Source organism: Mesoplodon bidens (genome assembly GCF_964165515.1).
Source record: "Mesoplodon bidens genome assembly, chromosome: 7".
NCBI lineage: Eukaryota > Metazoa > Chordata > Mammalia > Artiodactyla > Ziphiidae > Mesoplodon > Mesoplodon bidens.
This window is the reverse complement of record NC_138164.1, coordinates 61,342,371-61,369,931: the sequence shown is the minus strand read 5'-3', so window position 1 is coordinate 61,369,931 and position 27,561 is coordinate 61,342,371. Positions and strand designations below refer to the sequence as shown.

Here is a 27,561-nt window from a genome sequence, read left to right as displayed (position 1 = left end):
TGATCTTAGACAAGTCCCAATCCCTTTCTGGGACTCAGTGTCCACATCTGTAAAATAGGGGATTGGACATCATCTCTCAATCCCTAACTTTCTAAGATTCTGTAAATCTATAAATGTATATGTCCAAGGCAGAATGGAATGTAAATAGGGTCTTCTATGCCCCCTGACTTTTGCCAGGCAACAGAGCTGCCTTTCCTGGTTTGATGACTCTCTCCTTTGAGGTCTCTCTATGCTTCTGAACATCTGCCATGTGCCAGATACGAATTCAGGTTCAGGGAAGTGAGGGCCCTTTCCCTAGGTTGCACAGCTCAGCCACTGAGGAGCGAGGTTTTTACTTCTGATTCCCTTAGGAGACCTCCCCCATCGAGTGCCAGTGCCCAGAGCAGAGCTTATGTCTCAGAGGGGAGCAAGTTTGTTTGTGTGAAAAGGGAGCTATACATAAATAAAGTATGGCTGATTGGGCACGAGGGAAAAACTGTGAACGTTCTCACATTCCCTCGCAGGCTGGCTCTCTCTAAGGTTTCCTGAGTCCTCTCAGGCTGGGGACAGGCCAGCCCCAGTTCCAGCCCCAGCTCCACCTGGTGCCATTTTCGTGGTCTTATCCTTCTGCAGCCCAGAAGTTTCTTCCTTGTCTTTTCTGTCTCTTTTTGGAAGAATTCCCAGCCACACTACCCACTCCTGACTACTCCATAAGAGACCTTTATCGTAGCATGAGGGTTTCAAGGCAGAATGTGCATTGACCTTGGATGGGGCAGTTTGGGAATTTTGACTTACACGTGAAGATCATGGAATCGCTCAGCCGCATACCTCCCCAAGCTCCTGGCCTTTTTGTACATGGTGTTTGGTTTGGTGGGTAATTTGGGAGTTCAGGTGATGGGAGATGGAAAGGGGAGGTCAAAGGCTAATTCCCGTTAGGCGGCAAGATCAAAGTGCCTAAAGGGATTTGGCTCTCCTGTCATATCATGAATTTCCCTTTTTGTTAAAGCAAGAGGTTTCCAGGATTAAGGACCAGCAATCACCTCCTCTTCCAGAACCTCCCTCAACTCCATTCTTTCATCATGCATTCAGTTATCAAGTGCCAACTCTATGTAGCCTCTGCATGGAACACTGGAGATACAAAAATGAATGAGATCTGGTCCTTGCTCTCAAGAAACTCACAGTTTAGTAAGCAAGAGGAATCCATTTAATAAGTTTTTCTAATCTAGTATGATGAAAATTGTGACAGAGGGCTGAACTCAGTTCTGTGGGACCTCACAGGAAGGACTGGCCAGTGGCCCGGAAGGTTTGGGTGGCTTCACGGGGTGTCATCTAAACAGGAAGAATGAGGAGCTGGTCAAACGTTGGAGATGGGGGATCACATTCCAGGTGGAAGAAACAGCATGTGTAAAGGCACAGAAGCCTGAAGAAGTGTGGGTGGGGGCTGGATGGGGGGGAGTGAGAAATTTAGCAAGAGGAGGTGAGGCTTAAAAAAGGGCCACCACCGAGAGTTCTGCTGGAAAAGCAGGTGGGAGCATGCTTGTGACAGGCTGGGGTGACGTGATAACATTGTGACAGATACCAGAGTCTGTGTGATAAATGTTGCTACCCTGAATTCAGATTAGATCAACCCGTCTCTGCCTTGTTAACTCCTTCAAGGTCCAGGTCAGGCACCTTCTCAGGGAAGCCTTCCCTCAAGCCCCCATGCTTCCACTATTTTAGAACTTGTCAACTGTATGTATCATATCTATCTGTCTTCTTCATTAGGCTGTAAGCTCCTTGAGGGTGGGGAGGGTGTCTTATTTAGTTATGTACCAGGCCCATGGACATGTATGACTTGATATACAAAATGCTCAATCAGTGAATGAATAGCAGGAACTAATGTTACTATTACTAATGATAATAATACATCAAAACTAATGACAATAACATTTACTGCCTGTTGTGCTAAGAACCCCACGTTCACCTGGTTATTCAGGCCTGAAACCTCAGTCCCATCCTTGACTGCTCTTTCACCCTCTCCACCCACATCCAGTCTGTCTGAAAGCCTACCTACTGTACCTACTTAGTGTTCCTCAAATCTGTACTTTTGTCAATCAGCACTGCTCCTGCCTTGGTCCAGGCCAGCATTATCTCAAAACAGATGACTGTAACAGCCTCTCCCTGGTCTCTCTGCCTCCAGTCTTGCTCTCCAACCCATTCTCCATTCCTGCAGCCACAGTGATGATTCTAAAATGAAAATCTGACCATGGGCACACCCCAGTTTAAGGCCTTTCTGTGGCTTTCCTTTGCCCTTGGGGGTCTCAAGGCCCTTCGTGAGCCTCTGGCTCTTTCTCCAGCCTGATCTCTGGCCTCTCATCCCTGCCCTCCCATTTTCTCCTCCAACCTTTCTGACCACTTTCATGGCCGTATCCCAGCCCAGATCTGTGTAGGCAGAGGTGGTGTTGAGGGAGTCTGGCTTGTGAGTGGAGCTAGGAGAATGCAGGGAACCACAGAAAGCAAGGTTGGTGAGGTTGAGACCTGGGAGATTTGACCTTAATGGCAGGCACCATGATGTTCATGCCCTAACAGAATTCTGGGAGTAGAAGGAATACCATGAGAAATGGACTGTTAGGGAAGTTTGGGGTCAGCACCCAGGTCTGCTTTTTGTCTGTTTGTTTTTAACCTACCATTTAATTGAGCATCTAATATGTGGCAGGCATTAGGCATATTACACATATTATTTGACTTAATTTTGCAATAACCCCCAAAGATTATTACTGATCTCATTGAACAGATATGGAAACTGAGGCCTGGACTGTTTAAATAGCTTGTCTAAATGCAGGCTGCAGATAAAAGCCAAATCCAGTTTGAGCCCCAGCCTATTGGACTCTGAAGCCAGAGTCTGGGAACTGCATACACACTGGGTGAGGGGTTTTGAGGGGTGTGAGACCTGTCCCACTTTAATTCTTCTTTGTCTCTCTAAAGCCTGGAACAGGGCCAATCGTCCTCCTCAAACAAAAACTTCCTCCACGAATGTCTTTTTCCCGGGTTAGACATCACTGACGGGGCACATTAACTCCAAAAGTCCCCCGAGGGAAGACGCAGTTGGCCCCTGAGTTGGAGAAAGAGATGATGGGTGGGATGAGCTATGGTGGCGGGGTGGAGAGAAGAAGCAGGGCAGGCCTCAGGCTGGGGCTGGAGTGGGAAGGCCACAGAGGACCAACAGAGGGTGGATGGGAAGGGAGGGCATATGAGAGACAGACTTTGCCTCCTCCTCCATGTCATCAGGATTGGCTGCACGGGCTGCCTGAGCCTCATCCTAGCCCCCCTTGGAGCCCCTGAGAGCCTAGGTGTATGGGACCATCAACACATCCGAAATCATGGAAGCTTGAAATGATGGAATCTTAGAAGCACAACATCCTACAACTCTAGAAGCTTTGTGTTCTAATGAAATGTAGAATCTTAGAAACCTAGAACCTTGGAATCTTAGAATTTTGAAATCACGGATTCAGAAACTATCTGTACAGTAAACCCGTGAAGATCCAAGTTCACCCCCACCCCTTATTTTGCAGATGGGAAACTGAGGCTCAGAGAAGGAAGGAAAGAGTCTTCCTCAACATCACACAGTGATTTCGTGGCACAAGGAGCTAGAGCCCCTTCTACCAGCCAAGTGCAAGGATGGGGCAAGTGCCAGGACTGTGGGGACGGAGGCAGCCTGAGGTCTTGGCAGTTCTTCCTCCTGCCTGGTTTTGGCGTGGCCTTGGGCACTCACCTCCCTAGAAGAAGAGGGAGCTCTGGGCAGTGCTTGTCACCTTGGAGGGCGTGGTGGGCCTGGGACTCCTGGGGTTGGGGGACGGCTTGCCAGGCCTCCACATTCTTAGCTGCTGCCAGGTCCGTCCGTGGTGGGGAAGGGACCTCCTGGCCTGGGCATGGGCTGAGACATTCTCTCTGTCTTCATGCTCTGAGCCGGCGGGGAGGGAGAGGGGTTGCCAACTGGCACAGGGGCCGGGCTACAGGGCTGCCCCAGAGAAGGTGGGACAGGTTTTCTTCAGCAGCAAGACTAAGACGTAAGGCCGCAGCGGTGTTGCAATCGCTCCCTTCTCTGGTGGGGGAGGGACTGAGGAAGAAAGACATTATTCAATCCTCGGAGCATTGGGCTGGCCCTGCCGAGCACCCCAGCTGGGTCTGTGTCCTGCCCTCTCTGCCAGCAGCGGCTGAGAGATAAACACAGCTCATTTGATACGGGCCAGCCGGGGCCTTGCTGGGAACGGGATCTGCTGTCTGATCCCCCTCTAACCATGCGGGGCTGGAGAGTGGGTGGGGAGCAAACCAAGCCTTGGCCGCCCCAGTGGCCACTGAAGCACAGACTCTGAGGGCATCTCGACCGCGGCCTCAAATCCTTGTTTCGGGGAGGCCCAAGAGGCAGAGCAGAAGCAGCGCAGGGACCCAGGGAGGCTGGTCTCAGCTTCTCACAAAGGAAACTTTCTAAAGGTTCGCAGTGGCCCTTAGCTCCTGTCCTCCGCTCCAGGCCATCCCCAGCACGGAGAGGGGGTTCTGACCTCGCGGGTGAGCTGCCCTTGCTACTGTACTGCTTTCGATGCTCTGTGATTCTGTGAGTTTAAACATCTAAGAGAATGATTCAGAAAGTGTGAGACTCTAGAAAGTGTGCAGGAGGAGGCATGAAAGGCAATCTCTAGATTCTAGACCAATAGGGGACCAAGAGAAAAAAATAGCGAATGGGGGATGGTGGCCCGGGGGACCGAGAGAATAAACCTCTAGGCCCTGAGTTGGAGCAAAAAGCCATGGCAGGTGAGGTGAACTAAAGGGATCTCCGCTTGGGAACCTGGGGTCCTGGGTTCAAATCAATAGGTGGGTGGCCTCAGGCAAGTCACTCAGTCTTTGTGATCCTCAGTTTTCTCATCTAGTTTTCTTATAATCATGGTAAGGATCCCAATGACCCTGCAAAACTGACTTTATCCTCTTGAATCTTGAACAGATGATAATGTCCATGTTGCAGGGTCATTGTCACCATAATTATCATAATAATAGCATTCAACTAAGTGTCAGGACCGGGGCTAAGTAAGCACTTTCCAAGCCTTATTCAATTTAATTCTCAAAACATTGATGTTAATAAGATAATTAAGTAATTTACATAAATAGAATATCATCAACAAATGTTGGTTCCTTTCTCCAAATTTCAATCTCGTTTAATTCAACACGTCATTATGGATACTTAGCTTGTGCTGGGCCTCCCAGTTTCCCCCTGAAAGAGCTTAGATTATTCTTTGGATAATGGAGAGGTTTTTGTAGGAACGATAGCATCCCTTCTGAGTTGTAAAAATCATCAGGTACCTGTATGGAGGCGGGTTGGCAGGGGTAGGGCCAGAGGCAGAGGAACACAGCAAGGGGGCCTCAACGCCTGACCTGGAGCCCTGACCTGGGGCTAGGTGCTGAGCTGGTGAGAGGTGAGGACATGAGTGTTCTAGACAGAGCTCAAAAGACTGGGCAATTGATGGGCTGTGGGAGGAGAGAAGGGGTGGAGGTCTCAAGAAAGAAGGATTGCAGGAGAGATATCTAACCCACATAAGGAAATAAACTATTTTAGTCATTCTTAGAAGCATTCATCTACATATCGACGACTGATAAGCAGATTACAAAAGTAATCAGGTGATGTGCACAGTACCAATGACTATTTTTAAGGATATTTAAAAGTCAGTTTTCTAACAACCTTTCACTAGGCAGCACTTTGTTTTCCCAGTTCAAGCCCTTTCCATCAGAGCTCAATGAGATATAGGGACACAGTAGAGTATGAAAGCAAGAAAGCTGCTGTCAGGGGCTTTATTCGAAAGATAGGTCACATGGCCCAGAAGAAGGGGTGTGTGTGTGTGTGCGCACGCGTGTGTAGGCAAGGGAGCAGCAGAGGGCAAAGGAGGGGAGGGTGCAGAGATGTAGTAAAAAATAAGCAAAACGGGACAAAGGAAAAGGAAGCAAGTGTGATTATGAGGGCAGAAGGAGCACTGCATTGTGAGTCAGGAGACTTTGGCTGTCCTCCCTGCTTGATGACTGACTTATTGTGTGTTTTTCGAGGTGTAATTTGGCCTCTCTGGGCCTCAGATTATTCATCTAATTATAATAACTAACATTTACACCACAATTTAAATCTGTAAAGCATGTTCACTGCTTAATCCCCTAACCACGCTGTGAGAGAAGTGTTAAGGTTCAGAGAGGGACAGTGACATGCCCAAAGTCACACAGCAAGTGTGTGGTCAAGCTGATATTCAAACTCAGACATTCTGGCCCTCTGACTAGGAGAGCACATCCCGTGGATTCTCTTTCACTTGAGTGGTCCAGATGACATCCTTACTAGAGCCAGAAAGAAGGAGGGATGAGGCAGGGACTTCAGGCTGGAGCCTCCTGGGACTGATAAAGCACTGGTTGGTTTGCCAGGCCCAGACATGTTCTGCCTTTTCCACGGGAAGAGGTATTCCCCCGGCGAGAGCTGGCACCCCTACCTGGAGCCCCAGGGCCTGATGTACTGCCTGCGTTGTACTTGCTCCGAGGTAGGTTCCTCTGGCCACCTGTGACAGGTATGTCTGGGAGACCTCCAGTGAAGGCACCCCGGAGGGAGGGAGGACAGCCTGACTCTGAGGGTCAGGGGCACTCTGGAACTGGGCCCCCTAGAATCGTGCTCTGTCAGCAGCAACTGAGGGACTTGGGGCCACAGCACTTCACTACTGGGTATCTAATACATAGGCATAGATGCCTACTGTGCGCCTCCCAGAGATAAATCACACAGTGGGCCGGTAGCTGGGCTGGGGTGAGGACCCAGGCCTCCCATCTCTCATCCAGCCTTCTTTCCTGCTGGTGCCAGCCTCCCTGTGCCCATGCAGCAGAAGACAGCCTTCCTGACCTGACCTCCTAATCCTTCCTTTCCTCGGGCTATCTCCTCCAGCCACCTCTCTTGCCGCCCTGCCTTAGGATGCGTTCTCCCAACACCACTGGTCCAAGTATTTATTCTTTGCAGCTTCACCCAAATGCCACCTCCACCAGGAGCCTTACTTGATCCCTCAGCTGCAAGTATTTTCTTCTGGGAGGCCACATAAGTTTCTCTGTCCCTTTCTCCTGATCACTGTGGGCCAAGTAAAATGGTTGTCTGTGTCTGTTAGTTACTGCCTCGCCTAGATGGAGCCCTGGGAGCAGGTCTTCCTAGGCATTCACTCATGCCCATTTCAGGGTCCTGCAGAAGGCTATACCAACTGGGGCAGAGACCAGATCTTCTGTCTCCCCCCAGCCCACCCCAACCCAGCACCCTCCACAGGCCCTTGTACAGTCAACTGGGTGGAATAAACGAGACCCCCATGTGGTCCAGAATTCCCAGGCCAGGTATGGGGTCAGAGGATGGAGAAGGAGGGAGTGATTTAGAACAGGGGGCCCCAACCCACGGTACCGGTCCGCGGCCTGTTAGGAACTGGGCCACACAGCAGGAGGTCAGCGGTGGGCGAGTGAAGCCTCACCTGCTGCGATGCTCCCCATCGCTCACATTACCGCCTGAACCATCCCCCCCATTGCTCGCATTACCACCTGAATTAATATTCCCGCCCCCCACCCTGCCCCGTCCGTAGAAAAATTGTCTTCCACGAAACCGGTCCCTGGCACCAAAAAGGTTGGGGACCGCTGATTTAGGAGGCTTGAACCCCCTCGGCTCTGGCTCAGCTCCCGGTGACCCAGTCTCATTGGTGTGAAGTCTGCAGCTCTCTGTGTCCAGGCAAGGGTGCTGGGGGGAGGGAGTACCTAGCTCCCAGCTGGAGCCAGCCCCTTAGCTCCTCTCTTTCCCTGCACAGCCAAGGCTGTGAGAGCCTCCCTTGTTAAAACAATCCTCAGGGTGGGAGCAGAGAAGAGCTTCTGAGGAAACACTGGGACATGGAGTGGGGGTGGGCCAGCCCCTCTCCTAACTCTGACCACTGGGGTCTCACTCCTCCTGGGGTCTTTCCCTCTGATTCCCCACTGCTTCTACCGTGCTGGCCCCTGGTCGAACCTGACGCCAGTGGGAGCACAACCGCCCATCCCTGCTTCCCCTTGGTTTTCCTTAGCACATCTGAGGCCAATCAGCTTTTTCAAAAAGAACTTTGTGAAATATAGCCAAAAAACAGGAAGGAAACCATAACAGAAAATTCCAGACATATCATGCGGTCCAGTTGACAAAGTCCAAGTTTTGTGATCCAGTGGAGCTAATTCATTTCTCCCTCCCCAGAGTTCACACATACACAGTTTCCTCACCCCAAGGGGCTGCAGCCGGCATCCCCCCAATACACCCTGAATCCCTTCCTTCTCTCCATCATCACTGCTCCCCCTCAATCTAAGCCACCTTCCTCTCTCACCTAGGCTGCTATGTGAGCATCCCATGAGGTCTCCCTGTACCCCTTTCTAATCTGTCCTCCACACAGCAGCTAGAAGGATCTTTTCTGAACAAAAAACTAATCATGTCATTCAAAAGCTCTTAAAACCCTCCAATAGCTTCTCATTGCACGTAAAGTAAAATTCAAATTGCCTGCTGTGGGCGCTATGTGATATGACCCTGCCTTATTCTCCAACCTCATTTCCTACCTGCACCAACACTTCAACTCATTCCGACTTGTTCCTCCACCCGGAATGTTCTTCCCCCAGATCTTCCCAGGAATGGTTCCTTCTCATCTTGCAGTTTATAACATAAAGTTGCCTCCTTATGAGGCTTTCTCTATGGCTGTTTCTAAAATAGTCTAACCTTGTTAAGGCAATCCCATTACACTGTTTTATTCCCGTTATAAATTTAACATCTGACATGATCTTGTTCCTACTTATTTATTTTTTATAGTCTGTCTCCCCCTGCTAGGGGGGAGCTCCGTGAGGGCAGAACTCTTGTCTCTCGCTCACTGCTATGCCCCTAGTGCTCAGAAGAGGATGCGGCGCCCAGCTGTCATGCAGTAAACATTGAATGAATGAATTAGTTCCCGCCCCCTCCACCAGAGGCACTTTCATGAAAGTGCACAGACCCTGCACAGTGCTCACCTGCTGTGTGTCTTAGGCAACTTGACCTCTCAGAGGCTCTTTTCTCATTTTGAAATGGTGGATAATAAATAGTATCTACCTCTAGGGTTGTTGAGAGGATGAAGTGAGAGAATGCATTTCTATAGAACATAATGCCCGTACCTAGTAGCCACTCAATAAGTGGTAGTTATGACTTTCCTGAGAGGCACCCTTTGGCTGCAAGGCCTCCTGCCTTGCCCCTGCCCTTTCGCCCCCCGAGCCTGTCTCTGCCTTACTTCCTGCTGCATGTCGCTCATCATCTCCACCCCTTGGTTCCTTCAAGGCCAGCATGAAGAGAGAGATTCTAACTCTTCAGACAACACAGTTCCTCATACTCTACCCTGGTTTCTCACCTGAGGGGCTCCGTTCACCCTCTGGACATTTATCAAACACCCCTGTGTGCCAGGCCTCTAGAAGGCCCCTTTTGGAGCTCAGACCAATCCTGTGGACTCTAGGACGTCCCTTAGCACTGATTAATCCTTGTGATCACCTCTGGCCATCTGGGGAAGCAGTGACCCCAGAGAGACTAAGGCCTGCTCCAGGGTTCTCCATGGGGCAGGAGGCTGCCTTGGGAGAAGTGTTTCGGGGGCACTCAGCTGGGGCTGGAAACACACTTGCCAACTCCAAAGTTTAAACAAAGCTGGCTCCATCTGACTAAGGAAGAGACCATCTCTCCTTCCCCTCTTGGCTCTCATTCATTCACTCATTCGTTCATTCGAACTTCAGCAGGCACTTGTTTGGAGCAAGGCCCTGTGCCCACAATTCAGAGATGAATAGAGTGAGGCTTGGCCCTTGTTCTTGGGAATTCGCGGTTGAATAGAAGAGACAGATGTAATGGTTTGTTACAACACAGGGCAACGCCCTTACAGCAGAGGGAGAGGAAAGTGTGGGACGGCTGTGACAGGCTGACAAACTGCCTGGGAAAATCTCCAGTGGTGGCCTCTCCCTCCAGTTCTTCTGTTTCTGTTCATCTCTGTGAATGCTTCTCTGCCCCTTCTCTCTCGTTTGCTATATTTGAAAAAGTCCAAGATTTCAGGCCCTTCCTCTAGTACCAATCCCAAGGCTTTGTGTGGGATCAACCACACCTCCCAGAGATACAGAGAGCAGATCACAAAGCCCTGAGTCTTCTCCACATCCTGTTTCTAGCTGTGTCCCCATCCCTGTCACCTCCCTTTCTGTGTCACACTCCTCTCTTAGTCCTGAGGCTCAGGTCCAGAGGTAAAAGAACAAAGCCCTGGAGTTAAAAAAGCACAGTCAAGATCAATGTTAGAATAACCCAGTCTTTTACTTGTATTTCTCAAATACCACAAAGGGACACAAAAGATCTGTGTAAATCCAGGCACACGGTGCCCTCCTCCGTGGGGGAGAGGGACATGGATGGGCGAGCCACACAAATGAGCAGGTGAAGGGGAGAGACTGAACACACGGCGTTTATCACTTTTATCTCATCGCAGGCTTAAAACGAGTACAGTGTCCTGCAGTTGGGAGGGGGTTTGGGGAGAGGACGGTGGGAGACAATGGCTCCTTGGAACTAGGACTGACCTCTGTGTCCCCTTCAGAGTGCCCATGTGAGCTGTTACCGCCTCCACTGCCCGCCTGTCCACTGCCCCCAGCCTGTGACCGAGCCACAGCAGTGCTGTCCCCGGTGTGTGGGTAAGTAGCCGCGCTCCTGCCCTTGTGCAAGCCTCCTGCTTGCCCACTAACCCTTGACCCACTCCTGACACAGGCCTCCAGCTGAAGGAGACCCCTGGAATGAGAGGGGCAGTCTGCAGACACCAGAAGTGTTGAGACACCAAGGTGCTCAGGGGAAGACATCCTCCATGGATCCCCAAGGAGGGCTGGGGTAGCCACAAACTTCTCGTACATAAGTAGCTGTGTTTGGCAGGAAGACAGAATGTGGAAAATAGCTGAAGGAAAATGGGCACATGCTTGGCCTGTTGACGACACACATGGTCTCCTATCGCTCTTGGGCTGGCCAGAGCCTGAGTGAGTGGATGTGCCTTGTGTAAGTGCAAGTGAGTGAGCTGGGGCTGGGAGGCCCTGCAGGGTCACCCCAGGATTACCACCAGGGGCTGGGACTGGCCGAAGGACTTGGAGTACACGTACTGTGAGATTCCTCCCAGGGCTGGAGTTTAGGGATGCTGTGTGCCATGATGCTAAATGTCCATGATTTTAAGAATCTTCTGGGAGCCTCTAAGACTCGGATTCTAGGAAGCAGAGGTAAGAGAGAGGAGAGGAGAGGTGGTCTGAGAAGAAACTGACAGAACCAAGTGGCAAATGAGGAGCAGCCAGTGGGGAGGCCAACTCAGAAGGCAGGGACACGATGAGAGGAGCATCCACGCTTAGTAGCATTAAGGTGATGCATATAGCTGATTCACTTTGTTGTACAGCAGGAACTAACACAACATTGTAAAGCAATTATACTCCAATAAAGATGTTAAAAGAAAAAAGTTCAGTTGGGTGAGAAAAAAAAAAAAGAAGATGATGAAGGGAGGGAGGCTCCAGATTGTAGCCTCAGCTCGAGACTCTGGAATCATGGCTCTCCTGGGGAGCTGGGGACCTGTATGGGGACCTGTATAGAGGGGCTCCTTTTCCAAGTGGGACCCCAGTAGGGATCTGACCATGACTCCAACTTGGGTCATAGTTTCCTGATTCTGGGTTCCCTAGGGGAGCAGAGGCTTTGTGCTTCATCCTGCCCAGTGAGGGGGCATCACGCCTCCTCCCCGGCTGAGGCTGACCCCGGGACTCCTGACCACGCCTTGCGGACCGTGCCTTGGCCCAGACCCCTTCTTTGTCACAGGCTCCTCCCTCCCTCTCTCTTTCCCAGCCTTGCCCCTTTCCCTGCCTGGTCTGCATGTTCCTCAAGACTCAGCTCAGCCATAAGCCCCTTCAGGAAGCCTTCCCTGACCACCCTCCCCGGCTGAGTTAGGGGCACCTCCTCTGTGCTGCCACAACTTCTGTGCTTCCACTGCCCTAGCCCACAACACACCAGTGTCACTGCTTGAGGCCTGTCTCTACCCAGTGAGACTGTCAGTTTCCTGATGGGAGGGGCCGGGTCTTATTCGCACTCCATTCCCAATGTGTAGCACGGCGCCTGGTGCAGAGAAAGTGCTTAGTAAATATGTCTTGAAAGAATGAGCAGGTTGTGACCACCTAGAGGGGTGGGATAGGGAGGGTGGGAGGGAGACGCAAGAGGGAGGAGATATGGGGATATATGTATATGTAGAGCTGATTCACTTTGTTATAAAGCAGAAGCTAACACACCATCGTAAAGCAATTATACTCCAATAAAGATGTTTAAAAAAAAAAAAAAAAAAAAAAAAAAAGAATGACCAGGTTCCCCCTGGACAGGAGGCTTACCCTCTACCCATCAGGGTGAGGGCCGGCTAATTGGTAGGTGATGGGGAGGGGGCTCTGGTGGCCAGGGAATGGCAGGAGCTGACACCAAGCTTACACAAGCACAGTCCACATCATACCAGCTGACTCCACTAGGATGAAACTCCATGTGGGGCCTTGTCTTGTCCACTACTGTATCCCCAGCACCTAGAACAGGGCCTGGCGCTGGGAGGTGCCCCACGGATGCTTATCGAATGTTGAATGAACTCACACAGGTCCCCACTGAGTGGGGCTCAGTGTACCTGAAGCATCTGGCCTTGCCTTCTTGCTCCGATCAGCGCCACCTCTGAAACTGAGGGGCTCAAAGGCTATGGGAGGGAGTGACATAGTCAGACACAGGTGTCCCGGGGACCTCTTTGTTCACTGGTAGGAGGTCTGGCTGGGAAGGCTGAGGCCAGATCTTGGTTTAAATGATAGCAAGGGATAGGATACAAAAATTTCAGAAAAGTGCCCCAGTTAGTTCTGGCGAAGCTCTTTGACCATTTTCTCCTTCCTCCTTCCCCTTCCCACCTGCAGAACCTCACACCCCCTCTGGGCTCCGGGCCCCGCCAAGGTCCTGCCAGCACAACGGGACCACGTACCAACATGGAGAGATCTTCAGTGCCCACGAGCTGCTCCCTTCCCGCCTGCCCAACCAGTGTGTCCTCTGCAGCTGTACAGTAAGACCTGCTACTTCCCTTTAGCACAGGCCAGTGGTCTGGGCCTGCAGAGCACAGTGGTGTGGACCGGGGTGGGTTGGGGGGAATTGTTCCTCCCAGTCAAAGGACAGTGAAAGTGAATGGGCTCAGGGGGAAGGGAACATCTGGGACTTGGAATGTCCTGCCTTTCTCTGGGCTTCCGCACCCTCCTAAGCTGCCTGGTCACCCTTCACTGATGTTTGCCATTACTGTGTCCCCCAGTAGACTCTGCACTCCTTGAGGGGAGGGGATATATTCAACTCATTTCTATATCCTCCACTAGGCCCAGCTCAGGGCCTGGCACACAGATGTCTGTAATGATTGTTGAATGAATGAGTGAGTGAATGAGTGAATGAGTAAATGACCAGTTATCAATCCTGGGGCACAGAGCCAGAGCCAGACTGCTTGCAGTAAATGCAATTTAATCTGAAGCTGCTTAAACTCCCCTGCTGTGGTCGGAGTTGGGCCTAGGGACAGGCAGGGCTGAACCAGCAGTGTTATCAGGGGACAGAAACTGAAGCCAAGCAGGGCCTGAGCTGGAAAGTTTTCCCCTCCTCCTCAGGGGGGGTTCTAGGCCTGGCCCTGCTGCATGTTTGCAGGTGGCCTTTGCCATGTCACCCTCATCCTTGGGTTTAGCGCATCTGTGCTTTGGTGGGAGAAACCCCTGCCCCCCTGATTTCCCTACTACCTGACCATCGAACTTCTCTGGGCCTCAGTTCCTCTGAGTGTGTAAGGGAGGCTGACCAGGTGATCTCCAAGCTCCTCTCCATTTAAGATAATAGTCTGATTCAGTGGTGATGAGAGGATAAGAGACCGAGACCCATGTTTCAGCTCCAGCTCTGCCATGGTTCCCTGAGTGACCTTGAGAGACTCACCTCTCTCGGGCCTGCCTCCCATCTTTTCAGTGAGAGGATCTCATCCCTCCGAGAATCTGAATTTTAGGGTATCTGTGCTGCAGAGCAAACAACTTATAATAACAAGAGTGACCACTTAGAAATCAACTGAGAGAATGGTTATTTTTGCAGGGCCTGGGGCCTCTTGCAGTGAACTAGTACACTGTACCTACAAGGAAATGCCTTATGTTTATATACAGCATCCCAGTGGCCCTATGAGGGGGATATCACTATTCATATTTTTTAGATAAGAATACTGAGGCTCAGAGAAGTTAAGCGATTTGCCTAAGGTCACACAGCTAGTTAAGTGGCAGACTCGGAATTCAGACCCAGGGCCACATAATTCCAAACCCACATTCCTTTACCTGCATTGTGTGGCTTCCTGTGAAGGGATGAGCACCTAGATTAGGAGGGGCTGTGGGAAGAGACAGAACTGATGGTGGTGGGGTGGTGAGAGCATTCTTGTGACCCCTTGTCTCCTCTCCCTGGATACTTGGGTCTCCCCTTCTTCCTTCTGATCCCTGTTTATATGGGACTGGTTTGAAGGATCAGAATCCTTACTTCTGAGACTCACTGGAAAAGGAATAGGGAAAGGACTCCAGGTAATATCACTTCCTCCCAGGTACACATTGTGCCTCGCAGTTTAACAAGGGTTTTCATAACCATTCCCTCATTTGATTTCACAACCCAGATGGGAATGCCCCCATTTCACAGAGGAGGAAACTGAGGCCCAGAGAAGAGAAGTGACTCACCTAAGGTCATCTGGCCTCTGACTCCCAGAAGGCCCTTTCTCCTGCAGTCTTGCCTTTGCAGGCTGGGTCCTGAAGTTTGGGAAACCTCGAGTTTCAGTAAGAGCAAGATGAGCCCAAGTAGTCATGCACTCATCCCCTCCTCTATGCTGGGCTCCCTGTTCTAGGCCAGGGGAAAAGGACACTGATAGCAGTAGGAAAAGCCTGAAGACTGGATTCTAGTCCATTCTGCCCAGTTGTGTCTCTGACGTCAGCGGGTCCAGGGCCCTCCGCAGTCCCTCCCCATCTGTAGGATGGGAGAATCTCACCTCATTGGGTTACTGTGATAGCCTAGAGGGAGAGACTGGGGACAAAAACACTTTAGAAGCTGAAGGGTAACTGTTACCTCAGGGCCTGGAGTAAGAGTGGGAGGGGTACAGGGACCCCTCCTCTGAGATGGCTGGGCCTTGCCCAGGACACTTTGCTGCTCCCTCCCTCCCCACCTCAGAGGGGACCTCAAGGCCATTTGCCCCCAGGGCAGGGGCTCTCCCAGCCCCAAGGCTGGTCCTCATCACAGCTCATCTCCCAGCTCCTGTTTGCCCTGTCTGTCAGGAGGGCCAGATCTACTGCGGCCTCATGACCTGCCCAGAACCGGGCTGCCCTGCACCCCTCCTGCTGCCTGCCTCCTGCTGCCAGGCCTGCAAAGGTGAGTCTGTCCCTAGATCTGGCAGTGCCCGCCCATCCCACCGCAGGAACCTAGGCATGGACTGTTAGGGGGGAACCTCAGGGGACACCAAGCATGTAGCAAACCATTCTTTCCTCAGGGCGGTGGCTTAGCTGCAGCCTCTAGAAAGCTAAGCCTGTGTCAGAGGCTGATGTGCATTATTTTTTATTGCAATCTCAGGGAGCAGGAAGGAGGGGAAGGGAGAGTGAAGCAGGGAGGGAGGGAAAAACAACACAGGAATGTGTTGGGGAGCTGGCCTTTGCTTGATATCAAGTGTGACCTATTGCTCTAAGTGGCCTTCTGCTCCTCAGAAAAGCCTGGAGGTGATAGAGGAGGAGGAGGAATTTGCCCACCAGCCACCAACTCTCACTGGTCAAAGATTCACCCCAAGGCGGGGTGATTCCCTCACACTCCCCGGTTGTGCTAGGCTGTCCTGGGAGCGGGAGGTGGGAGTGGGACAGGGTAAGAAGTGGGGGCAGAGACATGGAGGAGGTGTGGCACGAGGGCACCTGCTGGTAGGTTGAGTCTGAGGGAAGTTGGCTGGAGCCCATGTGAAGGGGGTGTCGCTGCAGTGCCTGCAGTGAGGGGACAAAATCCCTGCTATCAAATGAGGCCAAGAGGATCAGAAGAGGCACAAGAGAGGGGTCTGTACAGGCAGTGACCATGTCTCTTCCTGTCTTCCTCATGGCAGAGCTGAGCACAGGCCTGGGCTCACTGGAGCTCAGGGCACCCGTGTCAAGCAGAATCCAGGTAGCATCTCTATATAGCACAGAGAGAGGCAACACACTGACAAGTGCGGGGCAAGCAGCTTGGGCAGAATGAAGTGCACAGGTGTCTGGACTGTCCCCTGTGGGCAGGACTTGAGGAGGGGAGTGCTCCACTATAGAACGTTTCCCCAGATGTTGGCACTGTGGAAGGGCACCGGACCAGGAGCCAGGTGATCCCAGTTTAGTCCTGGTTCTTCCAGCTAATTCCTGCAGATTCCTTCCCCTCTCTGGGCCTCAGCTGTGCTGTGTGTGCACTGAGAAGTTGGCCTTGGTGATTTCTAATGCACAGGCTGATTCCAACGTTCTGGATCTTTGAACCCAGAATGCTCAGTGGTAGACACTCTGTATGTGAGGCAGGGGTGAAGGGGAGAGAATCCCACTCAGGGATCTAGGAAGCTGCAGGACTCCAGAGGGTTTTGTGTGCTGGTGCCCCAGGATGTAGGGGATAGAGGAGTCCTAGGCTGTTCCAGTTGGAGGGGCAGAGGGGCTAGAGGGCAACCACGGGAGGGTATAGTGTAGACGAAGCCTGGTGACTTCATGCGAGGCTGGACAGAGAGGCTGCCCAGGGGACTGCAGCTAAGCAGGCTGGGATTCAGAGCCCTTGGGCCATCCGTGACGACACTGAACAAGATGCTCTGGCCCAGCCAGGTGGTTCAGTCTTAAGTGACCAAGAGGCCAGTGTGGGGAAACTGAGGCAGTGGCCCAGTTGTAGGGACTTCATCAACCCAAGGGTGAGGCGACGCTGTAATGAGAAGTAGGAATAAGTCCCCACTGGGGCAAAGGGACCTACTGGTGTGGGGGGCTGCAGAAGTGGCAACAGGCCTTGGAGGGGCAGAGCCTAGAGGTGGTGGCCTGCAGGGCTCTGTCCCCAAGGCTGAGGAAGCAGAGGCTGACCCGACTCCCTTTGGGTTTCCAGATGGGTCAAGTGAGAAATCAGCTGAAGAGGATGCCACGCAGTCACACCGTGGGGTGGTGAGTGCACAGCTTTAGGGACAGGGTGGGGAGAGGAGGGGAGGGCGCTGGTATCCAGGGCCTAGATCTCCTTGCTCTGGAGCAGGCAATACCAGTTGTTGTCCTCATTTCTCATTTGTCCCCTGGGTCAGCTCCATTAGCCGCCACCAGGTTCCAGGCCCTCTCCTTAGACTTCCATCCTGGCTCCCACCGTGGGCTGGTGAGTCAGGAGGGGTCTGGGAAAAAACATCACACAGGGCAGGAGCAGGCCCCAAGCTTCCCAATTTCCCTCCTGGAAAATTCTGACGCTGTTCCGTCCACAGCCTGTGTCTGTCCTTATTCAGGCCACCTCTGGGCAGCATGTCCCCCAGGGGAGTGGCCTCTGACTTGGGCCAGCCTTCGCCATCTAGCTCTTGAGGTACCAGTTCTTTGTCTGGGGCTACCTCACTGTTGCTGGCTCCATCTTGACCCCTCTCGATCTTGGTCTAGAGTTAAGATGAGCTAACCTGCCCAGCGCTCTCTGGTCAGAGAGCAAAGAGGTGGGAGAATGGGCCCGCACACTGACTCACGTCCCTGTCTGCACCTGTGCTATGTCTATGATGTGAATAGCTCCACCTGCTCTTTCATCCTGAGTCACCTGGACCCTGGGGGACTCGAAGGGGGGGGGGGTTCCCCTTCCCAGAGGCTCCCTGCGGGTCTGAACGAATGAGCTCTCCCTTCTCCCCTGCCAGCTCACCCCCACTTCCCAGGCTGGGCTTTGTCTAGCGGGTGCTGGGCCACAGGACCTGACCATGTCATCCCCCTTCTTCCCCATCCTCTCCCCAGGAGGCAGCTAAGTGAAACCCACCAGACTTAGTTCCAGGCCCCGAGCAGCTACTTACTGACTTGCTGGATGCCATGGGCAAGTCACCAATTAGGGGGCTGGGCTCTTCAATTCCTTTCTGCCTCTATTCTACTTGACAAGCGTTTCCTGGGTGCCTCCTGTGTGCCTGGGCCTGTGCTGGGGCCTGGGACACAGTTTCCACTCTAGGAGCTCTTGTGGGCTCTGTCCAGCCATCAGAGGACTGACTCAGAGACTGTACAGTCAGAAAGGGGCTGTAGAAGAAGGCATGTGAGTGACTCAGGGTCAGTGATGGGGTGGTAAGCTCTGCCCCTTGCCCCCAGCCCACTTGCTCCTCTCCCACGGCCTGGAGCTCCCAACCCCCAATCTCTGGACTGGGGACCCCCTGCCCTGTTAGGCTGCTTTCACACACACCCCCTTTGTTCTCACTGCCAGCCCTCCCAAGACCTGATCTGGAGGGGTGGGGTCTAGGGATGTTGGATTCCAGGGACTCAGGAAAGGAGGCTCCCAAGATCCATCATCTCCAGACAGGGCCTGCTCTCAGCCCTCCTGCCTGTGGGATTCCGGGGCCTGGTGGGATCTTCAGAGGCCCATCCCTGTCCCATCACCTAAATCTTCTTGGACAAAGAAGAATTTCCTGATTCTCACCCTCACTACATTCTCACCTTCCATTTCTTACATATTAAGTTCTCCAGGTCCCTGATCACTTATGTCTCCCAAATCAAGACCTCAGCACCCTTGCCCATCTCAGCCCCAAGGCTCTGGCTCTGCCAGCCTGAGAAGGCCTCAGTGGAGGCTGGATTTCCAAACCACTATCCTCTGAGAGTTTTCAAAGGCACATTGCCTGGGAACATCTTCGAGCCCATCCAGATCTTCTTTCTACCCAGAGCCTATGCCCTGTCTTCCCTGGGCCATCAGGCTCAGTCACTAAAGCCATCCTCAGGCCTCTCACCACAGCCTCTGTCTGGCTGCTCCTGAACTGGCAGTGGCCTGTCGGTGATCTGCATCCTTCCTGCCCTTTGCAGAGACATTCCCAGGATCCGTGTTCAGGGGACGGTGGGAGAAAGAGAGACCTGAGCACCCCAAGCCCCACTGGCCCCAGCGCCCCCCTGGGCTTCCTCCCTCGCCACTTCCGACCGAAGGAGGCAGGCAGCACAACAGTCAAGATTGTTCTGAAGGAGAAACATAAGAAAGGTGGGAACTGGAGCCTCTGCCGTCCCCTGAGGTGGGAAAGGGGGGCCCTGACTGCTCCCCCTTCCCATCCCTGCACCTCCACCGAGCGGTTCCCCAATCTCAACTTGGCCATGATCTTGCAGACCCCTAGAACGTCGGGTCTAAACCCCCATTTGACAGATGAGGACACTGAGGTTCAGAGTATTGAGTTAGAGACAGAACCAGTCCCGGAACCAGGACTACGGGCCATACAACAATATTTTTTTTAGCATCTGCCATGTCTTTGCTGGGAATTGAGGGACACAGAACAGAGAGATGAAAATGGCCCCTGTCCTCCAGGAGCTCATAGACTAGCAGGGGAGACAGACATGTACATTAATTATTATAAGATAAGGAAGTGGTGAGGGCAAGTTTTTGATGAAGGAAGGAGGAAGCAGACCTGGGCTGCAGGAGGATGGTTGGGATGGATCCGGGAAGGAGGCTAAGGGGGCAATTGTGGCAGCAGAGGGGGAGGAAAGAGGCCTCACTGCAGGGCAGCCTGATTGGTGGAGCGGGAGGGGCTGCAGAGGCATCCATCCAGCCCCTCTCTGTACAGATGGGACACTGAGGCTGAGACAGGAGAAGGGACCTGACAGAGCTCACATGGCCAGGCAGTGACAGCACTTGATCGCAGGTCTCCTACTGTCAGGGTACCCCTGCCCATGCCCCACTGGAGGTGCCTGTGAAGAGCAGCGGGGGACTCTCCATCTTCGGCAAGAACTTACTGGCCCATCTCGGCCCTGAGCGCTGAGATGGGGGATGTCAGGGACAGAGGACTGGTTTACTCCCTGGCCTCCACTTTGCAGGCAGTGTGGCTGGGCCAGACTGGTGGAGCAGGGGCGCCCCAAGGACCTGCTCCCAGCCGTTATTTTACTCCGACCCGAGTCCAAGGCACTGACCCTCCTCCCTTCCTGCCCTCCCAGCCTGTGTGCATGGCGGGAAGACGTACTCCCATGGGGAGGTGTGGCACCCAGCCTTCCGCTCCTTTGGACCCCTGCCCTGCATCCTGTGCACCTGTCAGGATGGCCGCCAGGACTGCCAGCGGTTGACCTGCCCCACTGAGTACCCCTGCCGTCAGCCCAAGAAAGTGGCTGGGAAGTGCTGCAAGATTTGTCCAGGTACAAAGAGAGCCTGGGGGCAGGGAGGGCACTGGCCAGAGTGAGCCATGGGTCTCTCTCCCCAGAGCACAGACACTTGGAACATCTCTGACATGGATGGGGCATGGACTCAGAGCCAGGGGATGTAGGGGTTATTACATGCACAGAATGTTAGAAGCACAGCAGTGAAAAATGCCCAACTCAAAAATATTAGACTTACGGAACCATCTACTGTTACAGATTCAGAGACTTTCAGGCATACATAGAATCAAATAATGTCCTGGATTCTGTGAAATCATAAAATCTTAGGCTATTAGGACTTTTAAGAGGAATGGCCAACATTATTGAGCACTTATCATGTGCCGGGTAGGTATTTTGGCTGAATTCATGTAATCCTCACCAAAATGGATAAGGCAGGCATCTTTATCTCCATTTTACAGAATGAGAAGATAAATACCTTGTCCCAGGTCCCAGAGCTGTAAGTAACAGAGCTGGGATATGAACCTTGTCTGTCTTATTTCAAAGACAATGCCCTCTTTTTATTTACTTATTTATTTATTTTGGCCGCGCAGCGCGGCTTGCCGGATCTTAGTTCCCCCTGACCAGGGATCGGATCCCGGGCCCACAGCAGTGAAAGCACCGAGTCCTAACCACTGGACCTCCAGGGAATTCCCACAAAGACAATGCTCTTGACCACTGCTGTCTTCCTTCAATCCTCATCAACATATGGGACAACTGAGACCCAGAGAAGGGAAGGGAACTTCCTAAGTCACACAGCAAAAGAGCAGTGGAGCTGGAACTGGAACTCCTTCTAGAACCTGTCCCGTATCACACTCATCATCATCATTACTGCCATTGTCACCTCAATGCCTCCCAAACCTTTCATTCTACGTGTGTTCAGTGTGAGCCTGTGCTGGGTGGTATGAGTGACTCAAAAGACTTGGAGAACACGATTCCTGCCTTTCACCTTGTGGATTTATTTTAGAGAGAAAACATACCCAAGTGAAACAATTACAAGGCAACGCAAGGCAGTGTGGGATTAAGGGCCTGAGGGAGAGGCATAAGCAAGAAGGGTTTTACAAGCTATGGGTGGGAGGAAATGGTGTGCTGAGCTGTTCCAGGTGGGCTGCCTGGAAGAGGTGGAAGGTGAGCTGGGCCCTGAAGGGTGAGAAGTTTCCTGACATGCTAATCAATGGGAGGTGAATGGGGGAGAGGCCCCTTCTCTCTTCCCCAGAGACCTCCTTCTCTTCCCAGGGGCACCAGAACTTTCCCAAGGACCCTATTGACCCTGAGGGGGATGTCAGACCAGTGGCCCCTCTTCCTGGGCTACCAGGGGTGGGGAGACGGTGTTCACGAGCTCCTTGTCTCTCCCAGAGGACAAGGCAGACCCTGGCCACAGTGAGATCAGTGCCACCAAGTGTCCAAAGGCGCCGGGCCGGGTCCTTGTCCACACGTCAGTATCCCCAAGCCCGGACAACCTGCGTCGCTTGGCCCTCGAGCGTGAGGCTTCTGAACAGGTGGAGATCTACCTCTGGAAGCTGGTAAAAGGTGAGCAGTGGCCCACTCCCACTCTGGCCTGTCCCCCTTCCTTTGCTCCAGACCCAACAAGGGTGGTAAGGGAGTTTTGTTGATCAAGTGCCTCTGGCCCAGGAAGACCTGCCTTGGGCCACCTTCCAGCTTTGAGCCCCAGATTCCGAGACGGAGGGAGACTGATTCTATCTGACAATTCTGATAAGCTCACCCACTCTGAAATGCCAGGGCCTTGAAGTGCTCCCTCTCCTGGGGGAAAGGGGTTTTTACACTTCGTGAGGAGCCAGGACGGAGCAATGCCTATACCCTGATAAAACAAAGAGCTGTCTATTGGTAGAATTTCAGCAGACTGGGAGGAGAGATCTTTTCAGGCAGGAGGGCCCTCACAGCATCCTCAAATCCTCAAGGCTAGTCTCATTCAGCCTTTTCTATAAGGTGGATTCTATCCCTCCAAGGTAAGTCGACATCAGAATATGTTTCTCATTCTGTAGAAACTCACCCTGTTCCGCAGGCTGCTCCTATCACCAACTGAAGGTCAAGAGTTTTCATTGATAAGGGAATTGCCGAGAGTTCAGTTCTGGGGCTCTTCTTGTAAACCATAAATGCCCTGGATAGAGTAAAGCAAATTAAAACCTTTAAGTGGGAATTAGCTCTAAGGTCAATTTATTGATGTGTTTGGCTGGCAGTGGGGAGGTGGGGGAGATGGGGGGGGGGTGAAAGAGGGGATGATAATAATATAAGAATGATGACAATGATAATAACAACCAATGTGTGAAGCAGTTTGGAGTTTACAAAGTGCTTTCATGTTCATTATCTCATTTGATCCTCAACGATCCTGAGAGTTAGGTATTATTATCCCCATTTTACAGATGAGGAAACTGAGGCTCAGAGAGGTGAAGTACCTGGCCCAAGGCCACACAGCCAGTAAGTGGAGGACGGGAGCTAGAGCCCAGGTCTTGTGACGTCAGATGCGGCTCTTTCCCTGCTCTACACTGCCCCCTGTCGTAGGAGGAATGGACGAAGAAAGCGGAGCTGTTCAGCCTGGAGAAGAGAAGACTCAGGGGGACAGGACCGCTGGCTTCATGGCTCTGAAGGACTGCCCCAGGCAGAGGGAGCAGTTGTGTTCTCAGTGACCACAAGGGTCAGAACAACAAGCAGGGGCTTTGGAATCACACAGACCTGGGTTTGAATCCCGGCTCTGCCATTTCTTAGCTGTGTGGCCTTGGGCAATCACTTGACCTCTCTGGGCCTCAGATTTCTCTTCTGTTAATGGGGGAGAAGGGGTTTTGGAGGATTAAATGAAAGAATATAGGTACCACCCCTGACCTATAGTAAGTGCTAAAAATGTCAGCCTCCTTCTTATCCCGCCTCATCAGTTGGTTAGAATTGCAGAGAGGTAGGTTTCAGTTTATGAGAGGAAGCACCTTCTCAACAGTAAAGCCTTCCTGCAGTGGAAGGGAGGAAGCAAGTTCCATTCACGCAAGTGTGCAAGCAAGGGCTGGGTGGGGATCTGGCCACTGGCTGAGGAGTAAGTTCAATGACCTTCATGATTGTTTTGAGCCTTGAGATTCCATCTTTCCCTGGACAGGTGGGGCTGCATGTTTACGATGGGCCTCCTCCCACCCCTCTGTGACCACAGAGAGTAACAGGCCCAGGCTCTGTCCTCAGGACCCCATGGCTCTGTGCCCTGGGTGCAGGAGGAGCTCCCTGGGAGTTGAGCTGGTCAGGGAAGGCTTTGTGGAGGATGGGCCTGAGCTGGACAGGATTTAGAAAGGCAAGAGGGGCACACTACAGGCAGGCTGACAGTGACAGCCTCAAACTCTGGTGCCAGGGCCCATGTTTACATGCCTGGTGCTCTGTGATTGGTATTTTGCAGGTACTATATATAATGTGCTTCAATTCACCCACATATAAGAAAGCTGAAGGGTATGTATTAATGCCCCATTTTGCAGATAAGAAAACTGAGTCTGAGAGGTAAAATGACTTGCTCAAAACCACACAGTTTAAACAGTAAAGCAAAGATTCAAACCCAGGTCTTACTGTCCCCAGTGCCGCCTCCACAAAGGTGACCTTATGCTTTTAGGGAAGGGCCTAAGGAAGGCCCAGGATGGCAGAGAAGGAGGCATGATAGCTCAAGGCAAAATCTCATTACCAGGCGGCCCAGCAAAAAGGAAAAAGGTGGGGAGGACTCTTCCACTTCACAATGCCAGGCCCTGCCATCCTGTCACCAGCAAACCTTCCCCCACCCCCGCCCCACTATCTCCTGAGCCTCTGGGTGCCTGAAATGCCCCATCAGCCTCCCTGTCTGTTACCTCCCTGTCCCAGACTGTGAAAGTCAAAACAAACTCTCCCAAGGTCTGATCGTCAGTGGGAAACCTTTCCTGTTTCCTCACCCAGACAAGTGGAAACAGCAGGCCTTGGGGGCCAGGAGAGCAAGAGGGCAATTGGCCTGGACACAAAGTGAGCAGGTGGATGCTGAAAGCTGGGCTGAGGCCACACCACAGTGGGACCAGCCCCAGGCCCAGAGTCTGAGCAGAGAGTTGGCGTAGGGTTAAAGGGCTTTTTAGAGTCTAGAATTTCAGAGTAGAAGGGACCTCAGGGGTCTCCATTCCTCCCCCGACCCCAGGAAGGAAGTCCCCCTGCAGCCTCCCTGATGGTCTCTAGCCCCTGACTGCACACACCCCCTCCCCACCTCCAGACAGGTGGTTCACTTGCCCTTCTGGGCATGGCTGTACCCAGACAGGGTTCTTCACACTAAGCTAAGCCTGTCCTATCTCTCGCAACTCGCCCACCACTGCCACCTCTGCCCGGGACACACACAGCCCAGCCACTCTCAGGCCTGGCACGCCCTTCAAAGAGCAAGAGGCACAACCATGACCCTCAGGCAAGCTCTTGATTCCAGGCCCAAGATCTCAGACCTTTCAATCATGCTTTATAGGCAACAGCGTGGGGACCTGCCCTCAGCCCCATTACCGCTCCAAGTTGTGTTCGGGGGTTTGTGCAGTGAGAGGACTGGAGCACCCGGACCTGTCCCCATCTCATGCTTGTGATGTGGCCTGGGCCTTTGGAGCAAGCCTCTCCCATATTCTGGTCCTTGGCATGTGGACCGGGGGTCCTGAAGACAGTGCTGGGCATTCCCAGCTTCCTGGAGCGCAGTCCCAGGGCCCGTGCTGTCTCTCCCCCTCGGTGGGATCCCACTTGGATTCCCATAAGCAAGGCCGGTTCTTGGTTTTCTTGAGGGCGGTGCCGGCCTAGCAGAGGCCTTGCAGTCACATCTGTTCTTTCTGGCCACAGACCCCGGTGGTAACATCAGAGCCCATGTGCTCAGGGCCTCAGCGCCATGTGTGGTGCCTGTGCTGCCCAGGGGGTGCAAAACAAACATCAGGAGATACAGCTAGTACCTCATTCCCCCTCAGGGCCTGGCCTACACAGGGTACACGTATATTTGCTTATCCATCCATCCATCCATCCATCCATGGATTCATTCATTCATTCATTCAGCATGCCTAATGTGGGCCAGGTGCAGGGAACCCAAGAGGAACCCCCTCCCCGAGTTCCCAGTCTGATAAGGGAGGCAAGAGCAGACACAATGATAGCACATTAGACATAGGAACAGTCACAAACAGAAGCCAAGAGCTGTGGGTAACCCAAGGAGGAAATTATAACTACTTGGGAGAAGAGGGAGAATCGAGGAAGGCTTCCCAGGTGAGGCTGGGAGGATGAGTAGGGGTTCCACCTGTGGCAATAGGAGAAGGTGTTTCAGCAGAGGGGGTTGGCGTATGTAAAGGCTTGGCCCCCTCAGGGACCTCCAGTAGCTGATTAGGACTGGAGCACAGGCAAGGCCACTCAGAGGGATGGGGTAAACTGAGCCTTGAGCTGAAAGGGAGACTACAACCCTGACACCTGTCTGTAGTGCTTGGGTGTCTGAGGCAAATCACCCATTGATTTTTATCATACGTTCTATGTCCAGAAAAAAGCTTGACCAGGCCCTACAGGCCCGGCAGCTTTCCTTCCTTCTTTCCTCCCTCCCTCCTGCCGTCCCCCTCTCTGCACTGTGGACAGGTGAGTGATGTGAGAGCAGGAAGGTGACGGTGACAGGAGCAGAGGGTCATGGAAGGGGAATGACGGGGTAACATGCATATTTTCCAATGACCACAGCCAGGATCATAGAGTAGAGGTGGGGTTAAAGGGGTCAGAAGTCTAGTGCAGTGACCCAGGCAAGGCATGACGGGGCCTGAATGGGAAGGGTGACAGTGGGGATGGGAGAGCAGATTCAAAATATTTAGGGAATTTAGTCCACAGGATTTGGTGTCTGGTCAGAAAGGGGGAGGGGAGGGAGGTGACGGGGTCTGTCCCAGGTCTAAGTCACCCTGTTTCACTGACCACACACCCTGCCTTTCCTGCTCATGCCCTTGTCTCTGCCCTCAGGAATCTTCCACTTGATTCAGATCAAGAAAGTCAGGAAGCAAGACTTCCAGAAAGAGGCACAGAACTTCCGGTTGCTCACTGGCACCCACAAAGGTGGGACCCTGGGCTGAGGACTGGGGCCTGGGAAGAGAGCCGGGCTAGAAGCTGGGGCCTGCTGGGGAGTTCCAGGCTGCTGGTGCCGGGAGGAGGGCGGCTGTCAGCCACAGACGTCAGTTCCCGGCACAGGAATCCAGTGGGCGTCTGGGCCAGAGATTTCCCAACTCAGACGCCCGGGAGCTTGGGAGCGGGAAGGTAAAGCAGAGCCAGCTGGATTTGGTCTTGGGGGTGAGGGAGACAGGGCTGTCAGAGGTGGGGCTCTGAGCCCCTAAGTCCTGGTGCTGCTTAGTGTCTCTCCACTGGAACCTTTCCCACTGAAACCTTCTAACCACGTTCCTTCTGATGCCCTTAAGTTGCTCTACACTCCCCCGAGGAAGATGGACCCAGGTGGGTCTTCAGGTGGGGGAGAGGAAGTCACAGATGGGAGGGTCACCAACAAGAGTCGGGATACCAGCCCGGCCCACACATGTTGGTTGTTTGAAGGCGGGGTCATGTGTCAGAACCCTCTGGGATTTGGGGTGTGATGGGGTCCCCACCTCCCTCCTCCCTGTGGGCTCCAAACCCAGGCTACACAGTCCTCTTTGTCCTAAGTTTGCCCCACCCCAGTCACCCTGTCTCTGTTGTGCACATGCATGCGCACGCACACACCACACACACACACCCCTGCACATACACATACAGCACACACCCCTACACACACACGCGACTCTTCCTCTTTTCTCCATGCAGGTCACTGGAACGTCTTCCTAGCCCAGACCCCGGAGCTGAAGGTCACGGCCAGTCCAGACAAAGTGACCAAGACCTTATAACAAAGACCTGAACAGTTGCAGATGTGAGCTTTATTATTTTTGTTGTTATATATTAATAAATAAGAAGTTGCATTACCCCTCAACCCTGCCTGCTGAGTCCATATCCAGTCTCCACGTGTTCTCACAGTGACTGCAGGCAGGCAGTCACTGTGAGAACTGTGGTTATCCCCATTTCACAGGGCTGGAAACTGAGAGGCAGAAGGGGCAGAGACTGGCCCGTGTCCTCACGGTGAGTTGTTATGAGAGCCAGGGCTAGTTCCCCCAGCCTTCTGACCCAGACCCCTGTCTGCCATCGTGGCCTCTCCCCTGCTCTGTGCTGCTTCTGTGCCCAGCCCCCAACCACAGCGCCTCCTGCTTTTGTGGGCCATCCCCCTCCCATAGCTCTTTGGCA

The 27,561-nt window shown here is 52.8% G+C and overlaps 1 protein-coding gene across 3 annotated transcripts in view; it reads left to right on the top strand.

The window, feature by feature from the left end:
* CHRDL2 (chordin like 2) overlaps nucleotides 1-27,181 on the top strand; it is a gene marked incomplete at both ends in the record, with an annotated part of 31,320 nt that extends 4,139 nt beyond the window's left edge. Inside the window, 11 exons of one of the 3 annotated variants that reach the window (XM_081239964.1) lie at nucleotides 6,406-6,518; nucleotides 10,581-10,674; nucleotides 12,934-13,076; nucleotides 15,328-15,421; nucleotides 17,123-17,178; nucleotides 19,024-19,192; nucleotides 20,134-20,328; nucleotides 21,682-21,855; nucleotides 22,707-22,761; nucleotides 26,266-26,358; nucleotides 27,091-27,181. In XM_081239964.1, coding sequence (XP_081096090.1) covers nucleotides 6,406-6,518; nucleotides 10,581-10,674; nucleotides 12,934-13,076; nucleotides 15,328-15,421; nucleotides 17,123-17,178; nucleotides 19,024-19,192; nucleotides 20,134-20,328; nucleotides 21,682-21,855; nucleotides 22,707-22,761; nucleotides 26,266-26,358; nucleotides 27,091-27,181 — 1,277 coding nt within the window. The remainder of the gene's footprint in view (nucleotides 1-6,405; nucleotides 6,519-10,580; nucleotides 10,675-12,933; nucleotides 13,077-15,327; nucleotides 15,422-17,122; nucleotides 17,179-19,023; nucleotides 19,193-20,133; nucleotides 20,329-21,681; nucleotides 21,856-22,706; nucleotides 22,762-26,265; nucleotides 26,359-27,090) is intronic. The other 2 variants (XM_081239966.1, XM_081239965.1) reach the window with 2 other exon arrangements.
* Between the last annotated feature and the right edge of the window lie 380 nt (nucleotides 27,182-27,561).